Genomic DNA, 24,005 nt, shown 5'->3' with positions numbered 1-24,005 from the left:
TGGGAGACGGGATTCTGCTTGGCAATGTGAGGTAAGGTCACAGAGGCAGAGAGAGGCACTAACTTTACATGGACATTTCAGAATTTTTTCAGAATTTTGCTTTATACAAATTACTGGAGAAAAAAACCCAAAAAACATAATGGTTTTAAATGCGTCACTTCAGACTTTTCTGGAGCCTTAGCTTTTTCTAGGAAAGCTCCTAGAAAGTACTGGTGACAACAAATCATACTTAATTATGATGAAAAACCTATTTCAGCCACAGAATAATCAAAACTCTTTTCACCTCATTCTTCAAACTACAGAAGCTACTTCACCAAACCTTTAATGTTTCTTTATACAGTCCAATATTTTTTTCATACAGTTTCTTATATCAACACGCAATAAGTTTACTGCTAAATGAGATACCTACCACCATTTTTATGACACTAAAGTTTTTAGCATTTTTCTAACCAAGGTTACTTTAATGGCTTTATCTTCTTCAGAAAATGTTTCTAAATCTGCCAGACACCAAATGTAATGTAGTTAAGTGCACAAGATGTCTGTCACCTACATTGGTTCATTACAAGTTAGGAGTTCAGTGTAAGTCAGGCAACCAACCCTCATTGCAGTCCAGGGAGAGATAATGGAGGATATTTTGCTCCTAAAAAGGGAGAGGAGAAGTGTACTCCCAAGGGTTTTTGGCTTTTCTCATCTGCAGCAGAAGCAGCCTAAGCTGACACTAACATATGCAAAGTTTGCTGAGTGGACTCCTACAGCTGATGTCAAGTTCAGCCTCAGTGGAGGTCAGACAAATGTTTGATTTAGCTGCATTAGCAAATAATTGACTCTTACAATATACTAAATACTAACAACTCCTGAACTATTTGCTGTTTTCCAGTGCTCAGGAATTTAAGCTAGCTAGTAACTATTTATCATCAATTTCAGACTGATTTATTGACTAACCATCCACATGTAAATATAGTGGAAAAAGTTATATGATAACAATTCCTGAGTTTCATATAATCACATTTCAACAGCAGTGCACAAAAACAAGTTATAAACGGGGGAACTAAAACTCAGTGGGAGAAAGACAGGTCCAAGCCAACCCATCTGGCAAACTGATGCTGGAGCTAAAAGTACTACCTAGACTCCTTGGCTTCAACATATAAACACCCACTCTCCAGAAGCAGCTGTGCCACAGCACCCATCATTTGGATGACTCCAAAATGCTGCATATGTCTGCCTACATCCACTGATCCACACTCATATACACACAGGTATATTTCTTTATTTATGTTTAAAGTCCATATACACATGCAGGCACTAAACAGATGGTTATCAACTTTCCTTCAAGGAATGACAGAAATTTGGGGTGCCTATCCTGAGATTCATCAAAGGGGCCTGAGTTTCAGATGGTGCTACGTACCCAGCCCAGCTAATACCTTCCAAAGGGCATCACCAACTGGTGACTGCATCTCAAGCAGGAGAGTCTCACACTTGTGCTCTAAGAGCTGTTTTGGAAAACCCCATGAAAATTTGAAATCTATGTGCTGATTTCAGACAGCCTGAAGATAATTCTCAAGCCTGGGGGAGTGAGTTGTCATTATGATTTTCTTTAGTAGGAAATTTCTAATCAAGTATAAAACAAGAGCTGAACCTCACCAACAAACCCTGGGAGACTACACAGCATCAGTTAAGTATATTGCTAACCAACCAGCCAATTCACTGCAGATAACATGAGGAAAAGCAATGGTAAAAACAAGGATGGTTTATTTCGTGATGAAATGTAGCATATAATTATTTGTACACCTTATTCACAAGAATGTGATTAATTTTAATCTTAATGAACTCTTGAGAAGGGTGGACCCATCAAAGAGCAGAAAGCTATTTCTGCAGATTTTTCATCATCTGTGGTGAAGGTGAGGCAGCATCAGCAGAACAAAAAGAGGCAGCAAAAATGCCTGTGAGTCAAGACTTTTGCAGGGCTCTTGATGGCAAGAATGACTAAACAAAGATATAAAACTGGCTGTAGAAGAAACCTATTTTCTAATCAATTATCTGGTATGTCCTTTGAAAAACAAGAGAAAGAAATCAGTCATATTAAGAAAACAAGTGGCTTAACAAATTATAACAAACCTTGGTTTAAAGATTAACCTTTGATCTGTAAACATAAAGTGTGAAATTCCGTGACTTTTTCTAAGTGTGAGGTTGGTTTAATAATTACTGAGTCCTGAAAAATCAAAACAAAAACAAGTAGCTATTGTGGGACCATAGAAAGGCACAGGTCTCGCTCTATTATCATGCAGCTTTCATTATCAGTGCTATGGGGCAAATGGAACAAAACCTTCATAGGATCCCTGAGGTAAATCCACATCTAAAAGGAAAACACATTTAAGAAATAATATATAGGAATATATGCTTTCACTTCAAAACATCCAATGAAGCACAGGCTCCATCCTGAAATTCCTTCGGGCAATGCTCTGATTGCACATGCTAACCTGCTTTCTGTGAAGCAAGGACAAGGTAGAACGAGTAGGGCTGGAGTCTACAAATAAAACTGCTTTGAAAGGGAAGAAATGCAGCCTCCCATGGTGGGGAAACACACCCATTGTGGGACACGGAGGGGTCCTGGCAACAGCACATGACAGTTGTCTTTCTTCCATCCATAAGGAGGCATAACATAACTCTCTCTCTCCTCACCTTCACCTGAGGACAGAGTTGCCAATAGTCAACTAAACTCATGATTATGCTTGTGTGGAAGTTCCCAAGAACATGTTCCAGAAAGACATTCTGAACAATGGGTTTGCATGGAGCATGTGCAGCATCAACATTTTTAAAAGACTAGCAGAAAAGTCAGTTTTTGGAAACATGACATAATGTGTCAGCCTCAGAGAAAAAATGGCTACCTTGGATAAACTGAGAATCTGATTTGTGTTTTGGGATTATGTGGGATTAGCCTCACTGACACGTGAGATCTCATGTTCCTAGGTGATGCTTCAGTAGTCACTGTCTGATGCCCACAGCCCTAATTTAGAAAGTTATTGCAGACCAAGGCCTTCCTTATTGAGGCAGATCTCATGCTGACAAATATGGTAGTGTATGAGGAAATCGACAAATTATGATTTTTCTGATGGAGATACCAGTATTATGCATCTTCTGCAAGTACATCCAACATTTTTTTGGGCAGCTGTGCCAATGGGCATTTTTCCTTTGCTTTGTGATAGCACATGGGTAGGTAGCCAGTTTACATTCAATTTCATACCTAAGCTCCCAGCCTCCCCTGCCAAAACCAACCTAAAACCCAGTTCTGTCCCTGTGTTTGTCCCTGCACCTGTGATGCAGAAGCAGCAGCACAAAGTAGGGCATGTGCCTTCTCCCACTACAGTCAGGACCAAAGAGGAGATTTTGTTTGGTAAAAGCTGGAACACTCAGCTGTGGAGATTGTTTTCGGGAGCAGAGAATGCCGAGGGGCTGGGTAAACTTTCTCTCTTCCTTTCTGCTGATTTTTGAGGCTAGTAAGAGTATCTTGGCTGCTCCTACAAAAAGACTGAGAAGAGATCCATCTTGTGTTGTGCATCTGCATGCAGAGTTTTGTTCCATGACCAGGGCTCTCAGGTATCACAGTAATGCAAGCAAACAAAACAGGAACTATAATAGCAATAGGCAGAACAGTCAATCCTTATAACACCCTGACAGTGTTTGTGGAAACTGGGAAGAATGGAACAAACATTGGCTTGATTGGCATTTTACAGCTTGGAATGTATTACTGACAAGGTGATTCTTATTTTGTTGCATTCTGTATTTCAATAAGTAAAAGACAAAAAATGGAAAAGGAGAAGGTCATTACTGTTAAGATGGGGAAAAATTAATTTCTGTACTTGCTTTATGGTCTTTCAGGGAAGCAATTAAGCAGGCACCAAAAAAAGTGGCCAAAAAGAAATCCCTATGCTAAAATGGTATTTTCTGTACTAATGAAAAAGGCAATTTTTCTTAATGACTTTATTCTGTATTTGAGCTGTTAAGTGTAAGCCATCGCTTTATGAGTCTAAATTTTCTTTCTTTTTCTGTAAAAATTCTGTATGTAGCACCACAAAGTAAACCACCATGTCTGAAAGTCATCACTGAAGCTAGATGTAAGTCACTGTAACCAGTACTTCCGGTGCCACAAGTCACCCACTGATCCTGCTAAAATAATTTCGAACTCAGATACTCTGAGTTCCTCAGGGGATGTAAAATTAAGCTGTAAGTGCTGGAAGTCTAGCGCCTAAAAACTAAGGCACTCATAGGGTATTGTCCAAATCCAAACATTTGACTGCAGTTACATTTTCTAATTCACTGCTGCTGAATGAGTAATGTATCATTTCTCATAATTGATACCATCAAATGGTATCAGGGAAAGAAAAGCTCCACTCAGTCATCATATCTTTCCTTCATCAAAGCAGATTATACAATCTAATAGTACATATACTACTCTTCACTGGACATGTTTAAAATTTGCATAGGAGACTTAGAGAACATAATGAAAATCTCAATACCAGATTTTTTTCTTTGGATTTCCTTATTATATTTATTTTCAAAATAGTATTTTATACCATTATTTCCAGCCACAAGCACTTCAGCATTCAACATAGCTACCATCTATAACATTTGTATTTATTCTCTCCATGTATTTATGAGAATGTTTGAAGAAAGCTAAGCACAGTCTCCTCAGTCTCCTGTAACTTTTGTTGCTTTTCGGTGAATTCCCCCTCTGTCAGTCTTCACCATCACTCACACACGTGGCACCTGCTGCTGAGCACAGAACTGCAGGTGTGATTCTGCCAGAAAAGTAAGATAATTACCTTCTCTTTGCCCCATGATGTACCAACGCCATACATCCAAAATTACACACACTTTTGCTGAAATAGCTTTCCTCTCCGACTTAGCATATCCCAAATGTGCCGCTCTCTAGACACTGCCACATCTGATGCTTTTTAGCCTTTTATGCTTTCCAGATTTCCCTCTGTCACTGAACATGTATCTTCTAAATTACCTTCTCCACTTAATTGCCTCAACTCTCCAATTTACATCTCTCAGTATTTGGCAAGAGTCCTACCTCCCTGCCAGTTTTCCCTTCATTCCTTCATCCTACCTGTAAATTATTTCCTTGTTCTTCCTAAGCATCCAACTTCATTAATCCACTTTGGTTTCTATTGCTGAACTCCATTCCCTTTCTCTAAAAGATTCCTCAGACTCAATACATTACTATATTCTACTTTGGTTTCTTGCAGACTCCACTGCACCCAATATGATTTCATCAATGCCTTTTGAAACAATGCATTATTTCTCCTGCAGGTTTGTACTGAAGGGAGGAAGCAGAGATACTTGCACCACCACTGTGGTGGATCTCAGCAGATTTGTGACCTGCTGCCCTTTCTGTGCTGGCCCATTTGAACATTTTCCCCTGTTCCACCTCATGGACCTGGCTTTAAATCTCCATTAAGCTGCTTTCCTGAGATTTAAGACCTTTCTACTGGCACAGTCTCTTTACCATCGACATCTAAAATTAAACTTTAATGTTAAGTCTCCAGAGTCTTAATCAGCCTGTTAACACTGGCTGTGTACAAAACCAAACTAGTACAAAATTATGTAATTATTATCCAATATAGTCAAAATAGGTGCTTTTTCAACAGTTATTTCTTTCTGGGTATGAACTGACAAAACCTAGTTCAAGACCACTGCAGATGTCAAGTGCTAAGGTATGTTGGCAGATACCTGTGGGCAAGGCTACAATTTCCCAGTCTTTCAACCTCATTATCTGTGGCAGTAAGCAAGGAAAAAAAAATCAGCCACAAATCATGGGAATAGAAAATTCAGCAAAAGGTGAGCAAGGAATGGTGAGAAACATGGAGCTCTACACCTACACCCTATGACATGCAAAGAGCCAAAATAATTTTTATCTTGACAAAGATGTAGAAAGGAAGAAAAAGTAAAAGATACAGTTCTTCTGGGGCCTGAGCTCTGCTTCCCCCTATAGAGGGCTCTGATGGCTGGGGGCTGTTTGCCCATGAATGCACATATACTCCATTTGTCTTCCTTAAGCCCTTCAAAAACAGTGATCTGATCTGGGCAAATATTGCTATTCTTGCCTTTGCTGGAAGCAGAAATCTTGCAACCCCTGCAATACTCCAATCTTGCCCAGAAATTATACTTTTGAAGTAGACAAAGATAATAAAATACCCGTATTCATTCACGTCTCTTTCCTACACAGTGATTTTACTTATTTTACTTCAAGAAACAGAAATAATCAGATGGAAAATCTAAAGTAGGGCACTGTAAACAGCCTCAACTCATATTCTCTGTTTTTCTCTACTGAAATGTATGAAACAGGTTTATTTCTTAATGTGGTGCATCTTTCTCATTAATAAATGATGAAAATGCATTATCTGCATTATTTAACATATTCTATATATCCAGCTGCATGTCCTTCAAAGGCTCATCTGTTTCTGACTTCACTGGAGCAGCATTCAGGTAACTCAGTCAGAAAGGTGCTGAGCAGCAGAGGCTGCAGCACCTGTGAAGTGCAGCTTTACAGGATGAATTCACTTTTGTCTGACTTGTCCTTCTAAACCTTTAGTGATGGATGCTGCAGCATGCCCAGGCAGCCTCCTCCCCTCCTCACACATCCTCATAACAAGTTTTTCCTAATCTCGCTTTTGAGATTTCCTACAAACACTGACAGTTGCTTCTCTGTGGATGCAAGGAATGCTTCAGCACTGCCCTTGCAGCATCCTCACCAACACCTGCCCTCTAACTCATCCCAAGAAAATGTGACAAATGTTTTGTGTTGCTCATGATTTCTCTTCAGGGCTGTAACACCATCATAACTTTTCCACTGATGTAACATGGCACAAGATGAAAATTAGGCCTTTCATCTTACATCATCACAAAATCTCTGAAGTCCCAGCTCAGGCAGACACCTTTCATACCAGGCCCTGGAAACACTGAGGTTGCCCTGAGGTTAACCTTTTATACCTCTCAGGGTTGGCTTTTTGCAGGGTCTGTGCAAATTCTTTTTCCACTTCCACTGAAAAAAAAAAATAATTCTGCTCTCCCTTAACACCATGTTTGCTGCCTTGAGAATATCAAGGCTGTGCCTTGCCTTGTTGCCAGGTGGCTGCTCCCAAACCTTGCTGTGCTGTGGCTGGGTGGCTGTGCTCCCAGGGGCCATCCCAGCCTCTTCAGCCAGAGCACAAAGCCCTGCACGAGCTCAGCTGGATGTGCAAGTGCTCCTTTCCCCAGAGTAAGATAAAGCAAAGGTACTGATCAGTGTGTCCTACCTGCACTGGAGAGAACTGGCCCTGGTTCTCCCAAAGCTCAGGACTCTTCCTAGCTCTTTTCCTTTCACCACATGATAATGTCTTTTGTTTTTGCCATGGAATTTGTTCATTGTAGTGGTTTTTTTATTCATTTCCATCTTGTAGAGGTTTGCCCACTCATACAAATCCTAATTTTTCTGCAGGTATAGAATTTACCTTAATTGCCTAATTAAAATGTCCATTCTTGACTTAAAGTCTCTTTACAAATCACATGGAAAGTACACAATGAAAATTTCCTAAGTCTGCAGGACTCACAGTCAAGATAAGCAAACCCAGTAGCACAAGTTATGGATTTCCAATCAAAATGCAAGCAAACAACACAAAGCACATAGGCCTTCCCTATGCAAAGGTACACTGGTAAAAATGGTTTAGACAGAGAGTTAAGGTTAGTGGGGAGAGGCCCTCATTTTTCCATGCAATAAATTAATAAATAACATTAAAATTATCTTAATTTAAAAATAACTGAATCCAGTTTGCTACTGGTATTTTAAAAACCTTTTTATTTCCTCTCTTCTCTCTCAAGTTATGACCAGTTATTTACAGACCAACTTCTGCTACTAGACAAACTGTTTTGTCTAGAATTATTAATTAGAGATCAGCAATTTCCACAACAAATTCCAAGGAAGAGTCTAGAAATGTTTTTCTTCTTTTCCAGAGGCATATACAGCTTTCAGAATGCCTTCTCACATTCAGTTCATATTGACTCAGACATCCTTCATTCCTCGGTACTATTTCTAAATCACAGAAATTATATCAAAGAAATGGAAAGCGTCTGACTTTTATAACCAAAATAAATTCTGATTTAATATACTCTTTCCAATACTTAGGCACAATAGGATACATGATTAGAGCATAGTGGAGCTAACAGAATACCCATCGTGCCTTGTTAACTGAGGATGCATGGTATAGATCCAGGTAAAATTTGAACTTTGTAGCTTTTGTAGGTTTAATTTAGACCCTTGGGGCTACATATGCATTGAAGGATGGACACATAACATCCATTATTGTTAAAAGTGGTTGCACACACAATCAATGATGTTTAACAAAGAAAATGAACTTTATCTGATTTAATTTCTGATTTAAAAAAATCCCAATAATCCTAGCCCACAGTTTAAATAAAATGTCCTGAAAATGCCAGATACTTGATTTTTGCTTTAAAGGCATGATTCTGAAACAAGGAGAGCTGTCTGACAATGATAAAAAAAAAGCCCAAAACACCATCACCTAAGCACATGGGAATTTGACTGCAACCAGTAGGGCTGCTTATACCCACTGGGAGGTGTTCAAATGCTTTCATGATTTTACTGGAAACCAGTAGAATCAACCCTGAAGACCTAATTTTGAGCACAGACACGTGTACAGATTTTAGGTGGGTTTTGTAAGAGGGAGTGTTATTAAATTTGTTTGACAGATCCCTATTTAAGATGCAGATTTACACACCAGATGCCTGCCTGAAGCTGAATATTTCAGGGGGAAAAAAAATCAAAATGGTTAGATCATTTCTGAGAAAAAACACAATTTGATCTGACATAACCTAATTTCTGAGGTTTTTAATTTGCAAATTTAAGCTGTGCCCCGTCATATTTCTCCATAAGTAAAATAGGATGGGCGATACCTTAGTGTCCTCTTTGTGCTATGGGTATATCATACGTATGTTCATAGGTTGAAAACACCCACTATTTAAAAATGTAAAAATAATTTAGTTATAAAATTAAATTCTAGGAGTAAAAAGATTTTTTTAGACTTACATATACAAATTTGATCTCCAGAATAACATGCATTATATATTCACTGCTCCCTGTTAAGGAAGAGACTAAACCACCTCCTTTTTATAACATTCATTCATTAAGCCTAAAAATGCCTGGAACTGCCTGATGCAAACCAACATATGAAATGTGTTTTTTAATTAAAAGCCCACTTTATGATCTGTTGATGTGAAATAAGCAACAACCAAACTGTTAAGTCTGACAATACTGAATTGGCACTTTGTCTATGGCACTGATTTCCCCCTTATCTGCATGCTTTATGTTCTGCACTGGACAGAAAGGAAATGAGAGTCAACCTTCCAACCCAAACCCATAGGGACCTGGACAAATCCCCAGCATATCAGGAGATCTCACTCTGATGAGATGTTACACCAGAATAATGAAGAACCCTACCCCATTTGCATTCAATAGAAATAGACTAACTCTGTGGCAATTATCTCACACAATTCAATGTTCTGGTATCCTAAAAAAAACACTGAAAAACCCAGCAAATGCTGAGAAAGGCGAGCTCTATGCAGGTCAGCCTCCTGCAAGGGTCTGCCCAATCTGGCTCACTATCAATGGAAGAACTACTTTTTTTTTTTCTGCCAGATCCGCTCAAAACGGGTTAGTTACAGGCAGTGCTTCAATGAGCTCGGGCTGCAGTGTGAACTTCAGCAGGATTCCCTGAAAGGCAGGGGGTGATTTCTTGGCCGTGTCAATGGTGCTTTTAACTCTAGGTGGAGGAGAAGAAGACCCTCTGTCAATGTTACTGCCAGGCTCTGCTGGTAGCTGAACACACACTCAACACACAGGCAACAGGAAATGCTTCACCTTGCCATGCATGAGAAGGCGTATGGTAAGAGTGACATTGAGACCTCCTTCAGACACTTTTCCGTCCTTCGTGTTCATCCTGGCCTTGTATCTTCAATACTTGAAAGTAGCTTCGTTTTTCTTTTATTTTTTTCTTCTATTCACTTAACCTACAGAGAGAAAGAAAAAAAAAAGAAAAAGTACTATTGAGTGGCTGAAGCTACTCTGAACTGAGAATATCATGTTGTACAAACCAATTAACATTCCTTCCTTTGATTTTCTGGACTACAGTTTAGTGCTGAAAAGGCTTCTTTGATTATTATCCCTCCCCATCCAACTCCTTAGCCCTTCAACAATTACAAGATAAACTCCCTTTTGAAACCTTTAAAATTTTCTTAACTTCCTGTATTTCAAAGTTGAAAGTACAGAGCACAGCAGAGTGAAATATGTTTTCTTCTGAAGAGCACTTTGTTAACCTCTTAAGTGTGTATGTGCTATATACATATATCTATACATGCATTTTTTTTACAAGTGCCTGGTGCTGTTTTAATTTCTCTCGTTACTACCTCTTTCTCTTTTTGCTCTTGCAGAAGAGATATTTTCATTTTCTCTCCAGCTAGAAAGAAATTAATTCTGAGCCTAAACACTGATCCCTGCCAGCAACAGCGGATGACACATTATCAAAGACATCTGAATAACTAAGAGCCACTTGCTGTTGTAAATCTGGGCACTGTCTGACTTTGTTTTTGTCTATGAGGCCCAGAGGTGGCTCAGTCCCTCAAAGGCCAAAGCTGAGCTTCAGCCCTAAGTGGAAGGAAGACTTTTCTTAATTCCTAATGACAAATTGCAGATTTTCAGTTATTTACAAAGATATAAATATCCTAAAATGCTAATGAAAGCTGCAAGGGCTGGCTTTGAAGGGATAAACAAGCTGCATTATGAGTTTATTAATGCAAGGACATTTATCAGCACAAACAAAAATGCGGGCAGGAAGGAATATTACCAAGGGCAGGCAAATTCTGTAGTAGAAAAGGCTTAGAGACTCCTTATTTAGTTTTTGCCTTTTCAGGCTTATCTTATAGAGCATAAAACCCTTAGACATTATGCCTCTTAATAACCATCCCTTTTTGTTACCCATCCTCTGTAACAACCCTATTAGCTTTGCATCTTCGGGCTTCCCGAAAATTTGCCTTGCACTATGTATAAATAGGGCGCTGGCTAATGAGCACTCCTAGAAACACCCATTTTGTGCTCTGGAGTGTACAAAAGCGTTTCACTGTTGTGGCAGGCTGCTCTCCCCTTGCCAAGATTGCTCAGGCATGATACTAAACAATTGGAAGGACCTATGGGATCATTCTCCTAAAAACTCTGGAGGAAGTATCATGAGGCTGTTTCAGCTCTTAATAAGTTCTATCCTAAGAGCCGCTAAGCACTTTACTAGATCGAAGTGATGCCCACATTGCTTGAACATGTTATGTGTGAGAGAAGTCAACAGCAATTCTTAAAGAAAGAGCACAATAAATGAGTGGAGTGATTCCTGATGGACCGGCTGAGCTACCAGCAATCAGTGATTCATGGCACCCTGGGAGACTGCCTCCAGACCTGCATTTTCCACAGTCATTGGTGGACAGCTCCATTAATTTGTCAAGTGCCTTCTTGAATCCATATATCTGGTCTCCAAAAGTGTTGGTCTCACACACTTAATAGTAGTGTGGAAAAACATCCTTCACTCTGTGTGGCTTAAATTTGCTCACTGAAATTTCCCCTTGTTACATATTTTGCCCTGTGTGTGTTATCTGACAGCCATCACACCAAGTCACTCCTCTGAAGCTGAAACTTCTCATTTCACCCAGGGCCTGTGAATGGCCAAGCCACTCCTGATGTTTTTGCCCCTGGGAAATACACTGGAAGGGTTTTCTCTCAAGCCTGTGCAGGAATACTAGGGCTATGGAGAGTTGCTGTACCTTCAGTGACTACAAGAAAAAGTGGCAGACACGCCTAAGAAGAGATGAAAAGAAAGAGTGAGAAAGAGCAGCTTAAACTCTTCATTCCATCTTCCTGATTTCCCCTAACCCAGCATGGACTTAGGGTATTTAATACCATGTGCTCCACTACCCAGAACACAGCTGCTCATATAAATCCATTTATTTCACATTTCTAGGCTTATCACTTACACTACATATCATGCCATTGGAGAAAGGGAGACAAGAAGCCAGGTGCCTGGGTGAGAAGGCAGAAAACAGAAACAGCCTGGCCATGTCTCTGATGCACCATGAGTACAAAAAGGCGACAGGAAAATGTTCCAAGGCAGATCTCAGGGAAGATGGCAGAGAAGGGAAAGCTGTATTCAACTTGTTTAAGATTAGACCAGGACTCAGGGGAAACCTGCAACTGGATGACCATGCCAGCCCCTTCTGATGAGTTCAGAGGAGCAGAGGAGATGACTGTGATTGTTCCGAGACTCAGAAAGGGAATGGTCTCATGCTGCTCACCTGCTCCTTCTGAGGGAAATGTCCTGGCTCTGACAGCCCAGCATTTTTTAATCTTTCAAAGATAACCCAACAAAACCCAAAATACCAAACAGGAGCACTTTGGTGCATAAAGAATAACCTAGACCTTGGCATTCTGGACTGTATGGGAGCAACATTGCCTATTTGAGACCTCTAGAAACTGCTGGCAGCTTTAGGGCATGCTTGGAAGATTTCATAAACAGATGTGTTTCAAATAGAATCAAGGTATGTAAGACCTCTGTGAAGCAAAATTCAGTGATGAAGGTACAGTTGTGTTTCTAATGAGGTGTATGCCTATGTGGGGGAAAAAATCCCAGACTAGAAACAGGTTTACAGTTGCCATGGCCTTTTACTACTGGGATGCTACAGCATAACTTTGGAAAAAAATATGAAGGAAAATCTTTACCCCAACAACAAACCATTTGCTATCCAAGCCTGACCTTTTCCAGATAAAACCTGAAAAAAAATCAGTAGTAAAGGCTAACAACTTTTAGGCTCTTTATAAAAACCCAGAGGTTAGCTATGAAATTCCATCACATATATTGTTAAAAAATCCCACTGCTATCTGATTTTATGAAGGATTTTGTCACTGTCCCTCCTCCCAACAAGCTTAAACTCTGGCACCTGGCACTGAGAATCAGAACAGATGTCTGGGGGAGGGCTGGGAGTGTGTGTGCCTGCAAGGAGTTAGGCAGCTGTGTGAGATACAAAAGGAATTAATTCAAAAAGGCAGTCCCACATGCTAAGGAAGAATATTTAAAACCTATACATATACCATGAAGAGAGAAGACTTTTTACTATGCCAGGTCATTCATATTTCCCTCAGTTGTCCTGAGAGTGCAAGTATTCTGGGTAAAAAACAGCTTTACAAAGTAAACCCACAGCATCGTTATTGACCTGGGTGTTTTGGTTTTAAAGAAACATTAAAATTAAATGCATTGTTACACTCCATTACTTTTAACTAAATAAAGCAAATTTTTCTGCAGACAATGTTGCAAACATGCTGATCTCTATCTTTGTGTGCATGCAGATGTCAGATCATGGCACAAGGAAGAGGATGGTTCCCTCCACAGAGCCTCCTACCAGACAGCAAGACATCCATGTATTTATAAACCTACTCCAGTCATACACAAGCACATCGGGAATATTTAATCAGTAAAATAATTTCCCTCTCCTTTGCAAAGTCAGCATTTTGAACAATTTACTATGTTCCTGCCTTGTGTGTGCCTCTCTGCAAGCAAACAGGAGGCAGAACATAGAATGCTTTCCTTTCTCAAGCTCTGTGTGGTGAGGTCCCATGGCTACCCTGGGGGTTGGGAGAGTTTCAGTTACAGACCGAAAAAAAAATAAATCAGTGTTTCACACTTTTCCTGATGCCAGAGGAAAGTCAGGGGACTCCACAGGTGAGCAGAGAGTACTGTGCAGGGAGGCAGAGTCAGTGGCATGGCTAGATGTTAAGAGTGAGGGTATTTGTATTTCAGTCTGCCTTCAGCAGAGAGCTGGCAGCGATAGGAGGACAGCTGGACAACATCCTCTTCCTGACCTTGGGACTCTGGACCAGAATGCACAAAGTCCAAGATCTGGGGCTCTGCAGCTCCAGGTAACAAGCAAAAAATATCATGCCCACAGAACAAAGGACAGTAGCTCACATCAGACAGTTCCCAGCAAACTGGAGATCTTTGCTTCCTTTGGGGTTTTCCCATTGTCCTGTGGACACTGCTGTTTATCATGTAAAAAGCGAACATTTTTCTTCAGTTAGAAAAAGACATCCAAATGCATTTTAAAAACCAGACTCTTTTAAAAATTCAACAAAATGGATGTGGAATCATATGCAAATGCCTTTTATCTGTAAGTATATGTTTCTATAAATTTTTAATATTAGCTATCCCAAGCTGGCATAAACCCACAGGTCTTATATGCTCAATATTTATTACATACAATTTTTAACATGGGTTTTCTGTAATTGTGGGTAGATTAGGTGAATAAAACAACAAGCAGCTAAGCCACATGTTTATCGGACTACTACAAAACCCCAACACAGTTCCTTAGGGATTTCAGTGAATTAATAGAAGCTACAAGATGAACTACGCAGATGAAGGGCAGTGTCACAACTCCCACACATGCACACACATGGAGGTTAGGAATCCTCATAGCTGAGGGGACAATGTGAGATGGCTGCCTGAAGCCTGAGACACGGAAAGTCAACCTCATTACCCCCTTTCTTCCTACCCCTCAAGCTTACTCATTCCCTCCAAGAAAATAAGCAGGCCACTGCAGAGAATATGGCAGCAGTGTGCTTTAAAATGATATGCATGTTAAGGCAACCACTTCAGGCATGCAGAATAAGAAAGCAGCAGGCGGGGATGCCAAAGATGAATCAAATCAACATAGTACCAAGGTAGACATCAGGCAATTGATCTCTGAGTTTAAAGCCCAAATAAATTATTTGACATCTGCGAATCTGCCAGGAGAGCTACTCATCTTGAAGATCCAGAGGGATGCAAAGGGGGAGGCAGAGAAAGAGTGTGTGCAGGGTGAGGTGGGGCGGAGCTGCAGTCACAGAGGTGTGCTGGAAAACAAAGAGATGCAGAGAGAAGAGAAGAAGAAAGGCAGGGAGAAAGAGAGAAATGAAACTTCAGATAGCTGATACAGGGAACAGTGTGAGAAAAATCAATGTGGAAGCAAAAACTGCCTAGGAATATTAAAGGAGGAAGCCTGCTCTGCTATGTGAAATCTTGATTTAATGGTTGTTAAATCTGAGCTGTTGGGAAAGAGGAAACTGGCCAGAGCACCCAGTATAGCATTCTCTGTGTTTGGGCTTCAAAACCTCTTAAACCTAATCATGATGCTTCATCACCACCAAGTGAAAAATGTAATTATGAAGAAAGCATGGAATAATCTACTGATGAAATTTAAAAGAAAAAATTCCAGTTGTTCAACTGGAAGAAAAAAAAAAAAAAGCTAAAAGAATGGAGAAATTAAAGTGACTGACGTTCAGAAGCCACTTCTAATTTACATGAGGATAGTTAAACTCAGTTATATAGTTTCCATGTATTATATGTAGGTTTAGAAAAAGGTAACTTCTATAAGGGAAACATGAGAACATCCAGTCTCTCACAGTAACCAAGTCATTTTCATAATATATGGAAATATCCCAAAGGAGGGGTAGCTAGGCAGATATCAAGCCACAGATAAGGGGCCACAAAAAAGAAGACTAAGACATCAGCAGAGTAATGTGAAGATGAATGAAGAGATTTATCATGAGTTATGAAGGTATGAAGAACTGGAAAATGGACAGCAACACACTACTGTTATGAAGAAATAGTTCAGAGTTTCAAAAACAGTATTATGAAAAACAAAACCAAAACAAAAAAACCCCAAAAACCCAAAACAAAAAAAAACACTCAAGAGTGAATAAAAAAGAACGGAGAGAACTGAAACACAAGAAGTCATGAAAAAGCTGTAACTAAGTCCTCCTGATCAGAAGGCTCCAGGTGGAGGGAGACCTCCCAGGAACTGGAAGAAACACACTGCCAAGGATCACAATGAGAAGAAACAACCTGAGCTTTCAGCAGAGCACAGTTCTTTGATGCAGATTGATGCTACTTACAGAATTTTAGTGTTTCATTTGAAGCTGGAGGAAATACAGGAAGGGATAAGGAACATAAGAAAATTACCCCAGCACAAGAACTGATGACATTATCAGTAGAGTTGGCATATTTGGCCATACAGAAAGGCTTAAAATTAGAAATAAGTTGTCTGCCACAGAACGGTTTGTGCTTTCAAATGAGGAGATGACTACTTTGCTTACAATTTGGTATTTGGTAAGCTAGGCAGCTATTATCTATGGCTTTTCACTTGAAAGTAACATCTCTAGATGTCAAAGGACTAAACAGTGTAATTATCCAAAAAAACATTGGCAAAATGATCCCCCCCCACCCCCCCTCCAAAAACCAACCACAACTCTAGGTGAAATCCAGAGCAAAACCAGCTCAGCTGCAGTTGCATTAATTTGTTCCAGGGAACATTTTTTCAGAAATGATTAAAAGAGATAATGATCAGACAATATTTACAGTCTCAGCTGAAGCAAGGAAGACAACTGGATATTTGCTAAACATACACTTCTTCAGTTTCTGTGTCAACTGAAAGATAAAGACATCCACTGTTACTAAACCATATTGTTGTGAGGTTACTAAAAACAAAAAGCTCAAAGGAAGCCCACAAAAACATAACAGCAACTATAATGACAACTCTTCAAAGGATTTCTCTCCCAATAATAACTATTTGCAAAAAGAGAAATCAGGCTTTGAAGCACTCCAATTTTACACAGAAGCCTCACCAGGAGAACCTGATTAATGAACAATAGCTAAAGAAGCAGGTGCAGTGTCAACCTTTCTACTTTATCATTTCCATCTCCCAAATTACTAGAGACGCCTCTACACAAAGGAATAAGATTATACCTTTTATTCACATCCTTATAATTTATATCCCCAAAATAGATTTAATGCTAATCTCCAACTCTTTCATGAAGAGAACAAGATCTGCAGATCCTGGCTTCCTTAAATCGTTGTATCATGGCCCATTTTAAGTAGGGGGATAGTTGGTGTGAATCCAAAAATCCAGAAATGAGAAAATTAATTCTTTGTGTTACCAGAACAAAGCTTGCATGTGTCAGTTGGCACAATGAGTTTTTGCTAAAAAGGTAAGATAAAAGAACAGCTCAAGAATGAAATTTATACACTAGAGAGAAGAAGGATTCAGGAAATCCATAAATTACATGCTCAAGGAGATACAAATAACAACTAATAAAAGTAAGCTTAAATATGGGCTATTAAGAGAGCAGTAATTGAGTACACAAACAGATACAGAAAATACATGTTTCTGGGGTTTTTTTTAAGTGGTAAAATATTAGCTCAAAAGTCAAGGGGACTAAAGAGCAACACATTCTTCCACCAGTTAACAGCCACTAAACAAAAAGCAGTTACACAGATTAGCAAGCCCCATTCTCCTTTTACTAATTATTGTAAAAATCTCTGTATCCATTATATCCTAAGCTCTGTAGTTAATACAGATGGCTGGAAGTAGTAGTTTTGTCAAAGATGTGAAACTGATATAGAAAGAAAAGGATGAAAAAATAACAGAACAATTTTTATAGGCAATTGCAAGTATAAAAACTGGCAAGACTCCAGGAGTGCTGCCTTTTGAATGTAATTTTATGAAGTATGTGCAGCAACACTAGTTTTTCCTTGATAAGTTCAATGGTGTTTTACCTGAGGAAGAACCTATCCTATCTATAGAAGAAGCTGCCTTGTGTTTTCCCTGCAGCTGCCTTTGTGCTCTCCCTAAAATGAGAAATGCCCTCACCCCATACAACTGACATCTCATTTGCTGAAGATCACTGGATGTCAAATAATCTTTGAAGAGAACAGCAGAAGATTAGAGACTTATTTTTCCTATTCTCAGCTAATGAATGCAGGATGTATATGAGTCCTGCTCTCAAAATGGACCACTTTTCCTCACGCTAGTCAATAAGCATAAGCTTTAAGCAATTACACTGGTTGTTTCCTTTTTTATTTGTTAAAGGATGTAAACAGCAACATATTTATTGACTCTTCTACTAAAAATGTTTTTTTGCAAAGCCTTTTGAATAAACAATATGATGTGAATTTCTTACAGGAGGAAAAATCACAGAAGCACAATAAAGACTATTGTCTTGTTCACACATTTGCTACTATCAACATGTAATGACAAATGATTTATTTACAAAAGTTAATGTCAAAATATTATTCTGTGTGTGACTAGACAGCTACACACTGCCAAAATATCTAAAGTTATCCCATTAGAAAGCATCACATGCCAAACAGGTAATAAATGCTATCAAATGTCTGGAAATGAAATATCAGGAAATCTAGAGAAGATACATATTGGTATTAAGAAAATGCCAAACACATCTGGGATCTGACAGAAGTAAGTAATTTCAAGGCTATGTAAAACACAGTGATCATTTTACCAAAGGTTTCTTCCATCTTTCAATTCTTTTCCCCCCTTCTTTTCGCAATTATTCTGGAAAGAATTACCCTGAATTAGAATCTGGCAGAAATGCAGAGAGCATCTTTAAAATTCCCCATGAACTACAAGACGAGCAATGGAGTGAGCATGCCAATACTTTGTACAAACCCAGTAGCCAACTAGCACTTCTGCATATGTGCAAAAGCCAGGCAGATAAAAGCTCCTGTAGATAGAAGCTGACGTGTTGGACTAATGCAACATAAATGCTTCCACAAGGAAGTTGTGGCAGCCCACTATAAATTACTCTGTACTAATATTCTCCAAGAGGATTCAAGGATAAGCAGGAGGACAGAGCAGAAGGTGCTTTCTTTCCTTTCCTAATGGCAGCAATGAAATAAACTGTAAGCTTCATCACGAACCTGTCAGTTTGCAACATCAGGGAAGACAGTTTATGCATATGGTAGACCAGTTATTTACCAAGGACTCTAAAGCTCTAATCATAGCTTTAAGCATAAAATCAGCTTTAACTGCCACTTTATCCTGTGGCTCCAAACCCTCAAGTAAAGCACCACATTTCTCAGACCTCTGGGATTTTTTATGTTGTCTGTTTCAAACAGAAATTTTGCCTTACTTGCTTACGTTTGACTAAGAATCAGACACTCCAACTAACTTGGGTTAATCATTCCATATGGTGAGAGATAATAAATCTAATAAAAAAATGTACAAATAAGTCACTGGGAAGGTGAGAAAAAAATTGAACAGATTGCCATCACAAGCAGCATACTGGTCTGTCCAGCAGAGAGTTGCTTACAAGAATGGCCTACCATATAGGAAGAGATTTTTGGTCCACACCTATTCCTGGAAATATCCTGTGCTCTGATGACCTTAACATTGTGAATGTGTGGTATATTTGTTAAATAATCTCTGCCCCCTAAAGTCAAATGCATGACTTAGACATTTCTTCAATAAATAATTTCATTCTGGAACAGTGTTCAAATTGTAAATTTACCTTAACATAGTTTAAAACAAATAAAGCAGCAGCTTTGCTTGTTGATTTAAAAATAAATTTACTTGCAATAAAAGTAAGAGAATCAAGCCTAAATAGATGTTCTTCTTACATATTTTTTAAAATGTGTAAGAGAACAGAGAAATTGTTCACATTATTTCCAATATATTTAAAGCAAGATTTATGTACATACGTCAAATAAAATAAAATATAGATTTCAACATAGTGCACATATATGCACAGAACACGGTAAAATGCTGAGAAGCAAGTAAGGCATGTTTTTTTACACGACAGATGTAATTTTAAAACATTATGCACCACATTGCTAGGCTGTAATCTAATAACCAAATATTAAGAATATAATGATTTTATAAATGAGATTTTTATCTTCAGTGAAAACAGTCAAAGACACAGAGATGTATAATTTTCTTTGCCAGTACATATAGGAGTACAGACAGCTTCTTATTGATCAAAAGGAAAAAATTCCCCAAACCAGAAGGGTCAAGGAAATACAGAAGCTTCTTTAATAGGAAACATTAGCCAGTCAAGTATGTTTCCACTGGGCATAGAACAAACAGATATTTAAAGATATTTGGGGTTTTATATTTCCATTGGTGTTGAAATGATATCTGTCCTAGAATATATCTTTGTCCAACCTATTTGTAAATTAAATATTTTCTAGATACATCTGGTTTGATAAAGATGAGTCAGTTATTTCACTCAAAGCACAAACATGGTTGATGGTCAGTGAAATGAGGCTAATAATAATGATGATACATTTCACTTCATTAAACATAAAAATATTATATATTGATATGATTGAACTTCTGACAAACAAGCAAAAATATCACTTTTGTCGTCACCTTAATTATGTTATTTACAAGGCTGTGATTTGAAAATCCATTCAAGCTTCTCAGATGAATAAAATAAATACTTATTTAAAGAAGGGAAATTCACACAGCCTCAGAAATTTCCCTCAGAAAGGGAAGAAGATGAGCTCCAATCCTTCAGTTGCAAGGAAATGGGTACCAGCCTCTGGAGTGAGAGTCACAGGCTCCCTCCTGGCACGCCACACTTGTGCTTGCTTGAGGCAAAGATGGAATTGTCTCAGAAACAAATCCAACAGCAGCACAGCTGTAACAGCTGTAAATATGGCTGAGCACTGCAAAGACTTCCATCGTTCATAGGAATAAAAGGGAAAAACAAAAAGCAATGTTGCAATGTCCTGCCAAGGTGTCAGAATTGTTGCCTTCAAAAGCCACAACCTGAATATTTAAGTTCTCAACCACTGACTGTTAGTGAAAACATACAGCACTATACAGATTTCACTGTGAAATTAATGAATATGGAGTAGGTAAGAAAACCCAGTAAGTTCCAGAGCCTCATTTGAAAAAAGATTTAACAAAAAAAACCCAAAACACAGCCCTCACTAAATGACTCTTTTATGGGCAGTCAATACTCAGAGTAAAGAGCTAAACACATCCCAAGATTTAAGCCACTTAAATCAATATTTTTGTCACTGATTTAAACCAGGAGGATCTTTAAAACTCAAAAGCCAGTCTAATTAATGAAGTATTCAAAACCAAAGAAAAACATCAGATAGTCTTTTAGTGACTTCAAAATGCCAGTTTTAAAGCGAGCCACTATATCTTGCTCTAGCACTGCATTTGGCTCCAGCCATCCATTTGTTACTTCTGTGGAAATTTTAGAAAGGAAAGAGCCTATTTTTGAATGAACAACTCATTTGTTTCACCAAGCTGCTCAGCTGAAACAGTGCTTCGTGAAGTGTCTTTTTGTCTAACCTTCAGTCTCTTTCCATAGCAACACGTACATGCACCTGCATATATGTCCATGAATGTACACAAGTTTCCCCAAACACCTTCAACATTTTAAAGAGATACAGAGATGTCAAAGTGTTGGGTTCACACAAGTTTCATTGAGACACAGACTAGGCAGGTGCAAGATCATGGTTCCATTGCAGGCCACTGGGAGCCTCTTCTCCCACTGATAACCTTGAGTGAGCAAAGGGGAAGCAGAGGACTCTGGAAGTGAATTAATACAATCACTTTAAAAGCTCCCAGATTCAGAGGAATTCCCAAAAAGAGGTGCTTTAAGCAGACACAGGAGACACATTCTTTTTTTATTCCACAGCTGCTCCAGTAGTTTTGTGGCTCATACACAATCCTGCTACCTTTAGAGACTTTCATGGACATAACCAGATGTGTAATTTGCTGCTCTACGTTCTTTATGAAAACAAGACAGGACCTTTGCTAATGTGAATGATTTGATAGTGCTCTTACCATCCCACCTTTGGGACCATAAAGTGATCCATTAGTTCATTCAAAAGAAAAAAGTTAAGATCAAGAGAAGGTAATTGCTGACTTATTCCAGGAATGCCAGAGATATATTGTGGATTATACACCCAGGAATGGATTACTACTAAATAAATAAATAAATAAATAAATAAATAAATAAATAAGCAAGCCCTTGTAAAATAAAAAAATAATAATAAAAAATAATTACTAAAGTATTGATAATGTCTACATCAATAACTAGAAGAGGGTATTAGCATCACATTAATGACTGTCACTGGACTGCAGACACTAAAAAGAGAAGAGCTCAAATAGGAGCAGAAACATAATAACTCAAAAAAGTAATAGAATGAAAGAAAAAGTGACAATAAATCTACAATACAAGCAATACTTTTACAATACAAATACAATAACTGAGAAACCCAGTTCTTAAAAATGAGTCACATCTGGAAGGCCCTGATGATACAAAAGACCTGGGGATGACCTAGGCTACAAATTAAAGGTAAAAAATTTGTACTTGGAAGCATGGAAATAGGAAGCAATTATGTTCTCACAACCAACTCCTATTTTATATTTATATTTATATTTTATATATTTATATTTTATATATTTATATTTTATATTTGCACCTGGACAATGGACAAACCATTGCAACAATGCACAAAAACCCCAATCCAATCCAATCCAATCCAATCCAATCCAATCCAATCCAATCCAATCCAATCCAATCCAATCCCCCAAACAATCACAAACAAACAAAAAAAAGAGAAAAAGGAAAAAGAAAAAGAAGTTCACTGAGAGGAGAACTGAAAAATACCTACTTACTAAAACTGACAGAAGGATGGATCTCAGACACTGTCTAGTCTAATGTAAAGGAAACAGAGGCAAATGAACCCATGAAATCTTATTAATCTCCAGTCTCCAAGGCTTTGCACATTTTCTGACTCCTTTTCATTTATACTAGAGCCCTGGAATTATTTTTATTGAAGCTGGAGAGGGCAGGGATATTTTATAAATTTTTTTACTATTATTTAGTCAATAAGTAAGTTAACTTTGTAGGAGGAAAAGGAGGTCATACAGTATTCAAAGAGATACAATACTTGTTTTCTTTCTTCCCCCTCCAGTGCTCTGTATTGAAATCTGAAAAGCCCGTTTCAGATTCTGCACGTTGCTATTGCACACGTAATAATAGGACACACTGGCCTTTGATACAATTCTCTTCGGGGAACAAAAGCTTCCTTTGGCACAACTACAGCCACTGCTTGTTGTAGGTTACACATGTCTTTCCAGTCAAGCATGATTAATAACTGTTAAAAAAAATGCTCATGACCCATGGCAAGTATTCTTTCAACTATAATACCAGCATTATGGGCTCTGAATCTCAGTAATTTTAAAATGTGCTTCTACAATGGAACTATAATTTAATTACTTTTTCTGCAGCCTGTTCCATTTTGTTTCATCACTTTGATTGCACCATGCACTTGGCAGCTTATGGAAGACTGCATCTGCCTCCAGGATTATTTCACTGGGCTCTTTCGACATCTGTTTCTGAAAATGACTTTATTTGTAGTGGCATAAAGAATAATCAGAGACTTGTTTAATCCAGATAAATTGGAAAAGAGAGAGACACAGAGACAGAGCTGGAGACAGGGAAGAGACCAGGGAAAAAGAGAAAGCAGATCTATGCTGCATACTGCAGAAGACATCAAAATAATCTCTCCTCTTCCTGTGCTTCTGCAAATGTTGTTATCTGATGGATGATATGATACATGAAAAGATGAGTCACTAAGTCAGTTCCTTTTAATGTTTATGGGGAGCTCATAGATGAAATACATTCTAGCTAAAGCTTCATGCTGTGCTTGATCAGTTTAATAAAATTTTCATGAATTACATTTGCAGCCTCATCCACTGAGAATCACAACGCAGTCTGAAATGATCCGTGGCAGTTGACAGAAGTCCTTACAATAAATAAGCTAAATCCAGGCTCCAGCCTGACCTGACATCCGTCCAAAGGCGGCTACAGCCAACACCTGTTGCTGAGTGCCACCGCCCTGCTATGGACTGAGCACACAGTCCAGCATAACTTCCCACATATCAGCACTCGTGAACTGGGTCACCTGTGTATCAGATGACCAAGTGCAAGGCATCTGTAACATGCCCATGCCTGCCTGAGCTTTGATTCAACACAATGGAAACCACCATTGTTGACTCCTGTTTACTTTGGTGTTATAGATGGATTTGTTAACCCACAAACCATTATAAGCATTTAAAGA

The 24,005-nt window shown here is 38.6% G+C and overlaps 1 protein-coding gene across 11 annotated transcripts in view; it reads right to left on the bottom strand.

Moving 5' to 3' along the window:
• Positions 1–24,005, bottom strand: part of LOC131575231 (poly(rC)-binding protein 3-like) — a 140,391-nt gene that overhangs the window by 51,235 nt on the left and 65,151 nt on the right. For all 11 annotated transcript variants that reach the window (XM_058830370.1, XM_058830378.1, XM_058830367.1 and 8 more), the window contains exon 2: positions 9,917–10,065. In XM_058830370.1, the coding sequence (XP_058686353.1) occupies positions 9,917–9,994 (78 nt within the window). In that variant the 5' untranslated portion in view covers positions 9,995–10,065. The remainder of the gene's footprint in view (positions 1–9,916; positions 10,066–24,005) is intronic.

This window comes from Poecile atricapillus, chromosome 2, assembly GCF_030490865.1.
Source record: "Poecile atricapillus isolate bPoeAtr1 chromosome 2, bPoeAtr1.hap1, whole genome shotgun sequence".
NCBI classification, from domain to species: domain Eukaryota; kingdom Metazoa; phylum Chordata; class Aves; order Passeriformes; family Paridae; genus Poecile; species Poecile atricapillus.
This window is presented reverse-complemented; position numbering and strand designations above follow the sequence as displayed.